Source organism: Triticum urartu, chromosome 7 (assembly GCF_003073215.2).
Source record: "Triticum urartu cultivar G1812 chromosome 7, Tu2.1, whole genome shotgun sequence".
NCBI classification, from domain to species: Eukaryota; Viridiplantae; Streptophyta; class Magnoliopsida; order Poales; family Poaceae; genus Triticum; species Triticum urartu.
This window is the reverse complement of record NC_053028.1, coordinates 524,266,931-524,274,324: the sequence shown is the minus strand read 5'-3', so window position 1 is coordinate 524,274,324 and position 7,394 is coordinate 524,266,931. Positions and strand designations below refer to the sequence as shown.

At 49.4% G+C, this 7,394-nt stretch overlaps 1 protein-coding gene across 1 annotated transcript; it reads left to right on the top strand.

The window, feature by feature from the left end:
- The first annotated feature begins 440 nt into the window (after positions 1–440).
- Positions 441–4,381, top strand: LOC125521602 (solute carrier family 40 member 1-like). Its single transcript, XM_048686660.1, has 7 exons — positions 441–748; positions 827–977; positions 2,516–2,712; positions 2,798–3,247; positions 3,363–3,534; positions 3,662–3,910; positions 4,031–4,381. The coding sequence occupies exons 1-7, from the start codon at positions 615–617 to the stop codon at positions 4,175–4,177; spliced, it is 1,500 nt and encodes a 499-aa protein (XP_048542617.1). The 5' UTR covers positions 441–614; the 3' UTR covers positions 4,178–4,381.
- The last annotated feature ends 3,013 nt before the right edge of the window (positions 4,382–7,394 follow it).

Here is a 7,394-nt window from a genome sequence, read left to right as displayed (position 1 = left end):
CTGACCTGAGGGTACTGATTGCAAGTTTGCTCTTTTAATAGTAGTGGAGATTAAATAAAAAGCGCTGTTTCGTCTAAAAGAAAAGACAATCTGCCGCAGAGAGCAGGTAGGAGCTAGCTCCCGGCATCTCGTGCCCTACGCGCGGGATAGGTGCACTCTGCGTGCGTGTGAACCGTTCGTCAGGGCGCTGACAATATTATTTTACCAGTGTGCAACAACGGCGTTCGCTGCAGATCCGTGATTCACGATGCTTTCACTATACGAAACTAAATACATGGCGAACTATCCCATAGAACTGGTGGAGTAGTCGGTAGCAGCCCGACGAGAGAATCTCCCCACCTGCTGCACCCGCACGCACACGATGAGACCGGCGACAAAGCCGAGCGGACAGATAGCGACGACCCGCGGCGGTTGGATGGTTGCATAGATCAGGGTAATGTCAACGTCATCGATCTGCCCTCCCATGGTGCTGCCCCTCCCCTTCACGACGCGCGCGCACGCATGTTCCATGCCTCCTGTCTCCCGCCGGCGAGGGCCTTCTCCCCCCTATATACCCTAGACCCCCCCCCCACTCACCTCGGTACGTAGCGCGAGCCACCGACCCACTGCCGTAGATGGAGGAGGCGGGGAGCGGCGGCCATCTCGTGCCTCTCCTCGACGTCCACGGCGTCGGGGGCGGCGGCGGCTTGGACGCGTCCCTCCTGCGCCGCCTCTACGTAGGCCACTTCCTCGCCAGATGGGGTGCACGGTACGTCCGCGGCGCGCGCGCCGTCGTCACTTGTTCAATTCCACCGCGCGCCCTTATTTGATCGCGTCCTCGTTCCAGTATGTGGGAGTTCTCGGTGGGGCTGTACATGATCCGCATCTGGCCGGGCTCGCTGCTCTTCGCGGCCGTCTACGGCGTCGTCGAGGCCTCCTCCGTCGTCGTCTTCGGCCCCATGGTCGGCACCCTCGTCGAGAGGCTCACATATCTTCAGGTTCGTCATCGTATTAGACTGTGTCTCCATGAAATTACCGTGTCGTCATGAAATTTCCCTGGAAAAATCATCTACTCCCAAAACCTGTTCTAGTGATTGTACATAAAGATTCGATGGGTATCCTTCTCTCCAGGGAGAACCCCCAATAGGAAAACTCCAAAATATTATCATGGGTGTAGTGGTGTTGTAGACATATATGTATGTCCCACCTCAACATCCAAATCCTATATTGTTGCCTCAACTACCTGTAATTCTTTTAACAGACAGCCTACTATTATGCACATCATCTTTATTAGACCAACCCATGTTAGTAGACATGCATGTGGTATGGAGAATTTACCGGTGTTAACGCTACACATTGATCGTTTGGATTTGGACCAAAGAGTGAAAAATATGAAGTGGAAAGCGCAAGGCATGCATAGAAATATTGGCTGGTGTATCCTTTATTCCCAAGTACATTGCTACGAGACTTTTTGGAGATGGGTTTAACAAACAGTTTTGCTAAAGCACATCTAGATATGCCATAAATATTGCACATCTAAGTCATATGTCATTGATCTTACATTGAGATTCGTGTGAATATTTTTTTTCTCTTATTTCCTTTTCTCTTTATGCTTGATTCACTCACTTAGATGTGCAATAACTAGAGCACATCTAGATGTGCCCTAGACACATCCACAAACAAAATAAAAGAGAATAGCATATATTAATTTGGTTTGAGATATTTTGAATTAGAAATTGATTTTAATTTATTGTCAAAATTTCTTAAACTATTAATCTGCTAACTTTACACAATTCTTGTTGGGGTTTAGTACAAAGATTCATATCTGCATGCCACTTGCCGTTTTCGCAACAGCGCCCGAGGAATCGTCTAGTTTTCTAAAAATCTTGAATTCCTAACAATGCTTACATATCTCTGAATCTTTGCCTAAATAACTCTTTTTCTGCCCGGCCGGGGGGGGGGGGGGGGGGGGGCGGGGGGGGGGCTAAATAACTTGTTTTAGCCAAAAGGATAAACATGCCAAACCTTTTTGGCTTCCCAATTGTGACCAATATAATCTAGATTCTAGAATATGGAAGAGAACAGTTCTTCCAGCCTATGCACCGAAGACTCTGAACAGGATAAATGGAAAAATGATGTAAGGCCTTTCCAAATTCTCTTTAAAAACAAAAATGAAACTGAAGTGTGTAACTTTCTCATCCAAATTGTGGCATAAAACCAAACACCCCGTAATACCATCAAACTGTAAACTATCATATTCATCACATATTAACTTTCCGTTGAATTACTCTGCATTTCCTGATTTAGTGACAAATTACTCCATATTTCTCTCATGTATTCCCTCCATTCCTAAATATAAGGTTTTTTAGAGATTTCAATACAGACTACATACAAAGCAAAATAAATGAATCTACACTCTAAAATATGTCTATATACATCCGTATGTAGTTCATATTGAAATCTCTAAAAGGTCTTATATTTAGAAATGGAGGGAGTACTAAAGTTTCCTCAAAGAATATGCTTGGCTGCCCTGCAGGTTTTGGGCCTATGGCTGCTGGTTCAAAGCTTATCCTTCATCATTGCTGGGGTTTCGGTAACTGGACTGCTTATCTACGATAACCTGAAAGATACAAGCTTCCCTGTCTTCTTAGCTCTAGTCGTGGTGACTAACGTGTCGGGCGCGCTCGCGGCGCTCTCAACTCTTGCCGGCACCATACTGATCGAGCGAGAATGGTATACAAATCAAACTTACAGCTCAACAAAGGAGCTGAGACAACATATATAACAGCACTAACCAACTATGGGACGATGCATGCAGGGTGGTGGTGATTTGCGGCGGGCATCCGCCGGCGGTACTGACGAAGACCAACTCGATGATCCGGAGGATCGACCTGAGCTGCAAGCTGCTGGCGCCGGTCCTCTCCGGGTTCATCATCAGCTTCGTCTCCACGCAGGCCTCCGCGGTGGCGCTTGCCCTGTGGAACATCGCCTCGGTGTGGCTGCAGTACTGGCTCTTCGTCTCCGTGTACAACGGCGTGCCCGCTCTCAGCGAGGACGTCCAGCTGAGGAGGGAGTCTACCGCAGCGCTGGTGGTGGCACCGGCCGACGAGGAGGTGCAGAGGTACGGCCAGGACGCGCCGGATTGGAAGGTGGGTGTCACGGAGCGGCTCTCGATCCTGCCCTGCTGGGAGTCATGGACTGTGTACATGAGGCAGGAGGTGATGCTGCCAGGGGTTGCTCTTGCCATCCTCTACTTCACTGTACTAAGGTAATCAAGGCACGAAAAATGTACACCGAGTCACCGAGGCACTGACCCTCTTGACTCTTGTGTGCATTCAGCAAGAATGTGGGATTTCACATGCAATTTTGTGTTGCCTTTGCAGCTTTGGTACGCTGATGACTGCAACTCTGGACTGGAAAGGCATCCCGGCGTACGTGATCAGTCTGGCACGGGGGTTCAGCGCCGTCGTCGGGATCGCGGCAACCTTGCTGTACCCGGTGGTGCACTCGTGGGTGTCCACGCTTCGTACAGGGCTCTGGTCCGTCTGGATGCAGGCACGTCGACCCGACCCATCATCCATTTTCAGAATACATACGTACCAACACACGCACTGCACTTTGGTGCACAATTGCTTGGATTATGAGGGGGTGTTTGATGGGTTTCTGCTGGTGACATGTGCAGTGGTGCTGCCTGCTGCTTTGCGTCGGCTCCATCTGGGTGAGCGACGGCGTGGCGTCGGCGTGGGTGCTCATGGCCGGCGTCGCGGTGTCCCGCCTCGGCCTCTGGATGTTCGACCTTGCGGTGATGCAGCTGATGCAGGACAGTGTCCCGGACTCGGACCGGTGCATCGTCGGAGGGGTCCAGAACTCGCTGCAGTCCATGTTCGACCTGCTCACCTACATCATGGGCATCATCGTCTCCGACCCCAAGGTGCGCCAACATATCGATCAACTCCTTTTCATTAGTGTATATACTAGTAATTGTTAACAAACGGCAAGATGAATTCGGATGATTACCATTTACAATCTACAATGTGTGCAACCATAACAGGATTTCAGCGAGCTGATCGTCCTGTCCTTCCTGCTGGTGACCTGCGCTGCCCTCATGTACACGCTGCACGTGTACCGCGTGCGGAAGCACCTGCTGCACATGGACAAGATCTTCGCCAAGATGGGCTGGTGTGCAACCTTGCAATAGTGGCCAGAGCATGCTGGCAATTAAGCTCATGGTTGATATCATCTTCTTCAGCCTTCCTTTCTTTCTGGGTGTATATAGTAGCAGGATAAGGAACTCCTTACCTGGTTCGCCCTGATAAGGAACAAGTGAGCTGCCAAATAATTGGCCCGGTGCTTGCTCGTGTAAATTAATCTTTGTTTTCATAGTTGATCTCATAAAACGCAACTCCCAGGCTCACAGCAATACGTGTTAGGAACTGTGAAAAATCCCCCAACAAAATTTCCGCTTAAGGATATTGACATTGCAACGGTTGCAAACACTCCCGTATAAAAGAAAACGGTTGCAAACACTGATATGAATACCCTCATCATAGACGGCTCGCAAAACTCATCTAGATGGCTTTGCTTTCCATACGTCAATTCTCTCGAAACAGGCTGAACCAATACAAAGTTATGAGGAAACTCTCAAACAAGCTGGTCGAAAGAAATATAAAACGACACCGGATGGATGACACAAGTGCCACAAACCCAACACCGAGGAATAAAAACGGGAGAGGCCACCTCTAACAAACTACTCCCTCCTTTTTCAAAATAGATGACCCAACTTTGTGCTAACTTAGTACAAAGTTGGGTCTTCTATTTTGGAACGGAGGGAGTACAACCAAGACTACGGAAGAAGACTGAACCCGCGCCACAAGAGAAACCACCGGACACCGAGGACCCAAACAGACTAAACCTTCTTCGAAACAATCCGTCTCACCGTAGAGACAGTCCCCTCGCTCCAGGCCATGGAGCACCGCTCCTGCCAGGAGACACCAAGGACCGAGGACACGGACCATAGGAACCCGTCTATAAAATAGGAGAGCAACGGCTCCAACCCACTATCGATACTAGGATGTGAGAAGCCAGGGAAGAGACAAACCCGACGACATAGGCCATCTGCCATCGAGTGGGACCAAGGTTTCGCGACGCCGCCCTCAAGAGGGTGCTGGCGCCAGACACCACCGCCGTCGAGCCCGAAGATGGACTAAGATTTTCACCTCGAAACCCTGGTACCGTCATGGAAGCGACACTCTTAGGTATCGGCGCTGTCGGCGCCGGATCATAGAGCTTTCGCTCGGACCCACACAAATGGCACACGCGGACTCAAGGATGCCGACCCACCACGCGAGGGGTGGTCGCGGCCACGCGCACTAGGCCTCTAGATCCAGACCAGGGAATTGCCACTGTTGAAGCCACAACGACACCAAGGACTCCATCGCCCCTCCCCTTGCTATCCACATAGCCAAGATGAGACATCGCCATCGCTGCCATGCTACCTGCCGCAAAGCCCACGTGTAGACTCACCATCCAGGACCGCGGCCCCGGCATCCAAGACAAACACACCACCGCCGCGTAGGTAACAAGGTCGTCGACGCACCGAGCTTGAGACGACCTACGGATAAGTGAAACCATCGCGCCGAAGCGCCACCACAATCAGGAGAGGTGATACTGAAGGAAATATGCCCTAGAGGCAATAATAAAGTTATTATTTATTTCCTTATATCATGATAAATGTTTATTATTCATGCTAGAATTGTATTAACCGGAAACATAATACATGTGTGAATACATAGACAAACAGAGTGTCACTAGTATGCCTCTACTTGACTAGCTCGTTAATCAAAGATTGTTATGTTTCCTAACCATGGACAAAGAGTTGTTATTTGATTAACGGGATCACATCATTAGTTGAATGATCTGATTGACATGACCCATTCCATTAGCTTAGCACCCGATCGTTTAGTATGTTGCTATTGCTTTCTTCATGACTTATACATGTTCCTATGACTATGAGATTATGCAACTCCCGTTTGCCAGAGGAACACTTTGTGTGCTACCAAACGTCACAACGTAACTGGGTGATTATAAAGGAGCTCTACAGGCGTCTCCAAAGGTACATGTTGGGTTGGCGTATTTCGAGATTAGGATTTGTCACTCCGATTGTCGGAGAGGTATCTCTGGGCCCTCTCGGTAATGCACATCACTGAAGCCTTGCAAACATTGCAACTAATGAGTTAGTTGCAGGATGATGTTTTACGGAACGAGTAAAGAGACTTGCCAGTAACGAGATTGAACTAGGTATTGAGATATCGACGATCGAATCTCGGGCAAGTAACATACCGATGACAAAGGGAACAACGTATGTTGTTATGTGGTCTGACCGATAAAGATCTTCGTAGAATATGTAGGAGCCAATATGGGCATCCAGGTCCCGCTATTGGTTATTGACCGGAGACGTGTCTCGGTCATGTCTACATTGTTCTCGAACCCGTAGGGTCCGCACGCTTAAGGTTTCGATGACAGTTATATTATGAGTTTATGAGTTTTGATGTACCGAAGGAGTTCGGAGTCCCGGATGAGATCGGGGACATGACGAGGAGTCTCGAAATGGTCGAGACGTAAAGATCGATATATTGGATGACTATATTCGGACATCGGAAAGGTTCCGAGTGATTCGGGTATTTTTCGGAGTACCGGGTAGTTACGGGAGAAGCAATGGGCCTTGATGGGCTTTAGTGGGAAGAGGAGAAAGGGCCAAGGGGCTGCTGCGCCCCCCTTCCCCACTGGTCCGAATTGGACTAGGGAAAAGGGGGCCGGCCACCTTTCCTTCTCCTCTACTTCCTTCTCCCTTCCTCCCCTCTTGGTGCACTCCTACTAGGACTTGGAGTCCTAGTAGGACTCCACATCCTGGCCGCACCAATTGCCTTGGTCGGCCTCCTCCTCCTCCATCCTTTATATACTGAGGCAAGGGGCACCCCATGAACACAAGTTGATCCACGTGATCATATTCTTAGCCGTGTGTGGTGCCCCCTTCCACCATAGTCCTTGAAATATTGTAGCGGTGCTTAGGCGAAGCCCTGCGACGATAGTACATCAAGATCATCACCATGCCGTCGTGCTGATAGAACTCTTCCTCGACACATTGCTGGATCGGAGTCCGGGGATCGTCATCGAGCTGAACGTGTGCTAGAACTCGGAGGTGCCGTAGTTTCGGTGCTTGATCAGTCGGGCCGTGGAGACGTATGACTATATCAACCAAGTTAACGCTTCCGTTGTCGATCTACAAGGGTACGTAGATCACACTCTCCCCCTCTCATTGCTATGCATCACCATGATCTTGCGTGAGCGTAGGAATTTTTTTGAAATTACTACGAAACCCAACAGTGGCATCCGAGCCTAGGTTTTATATGTTGATG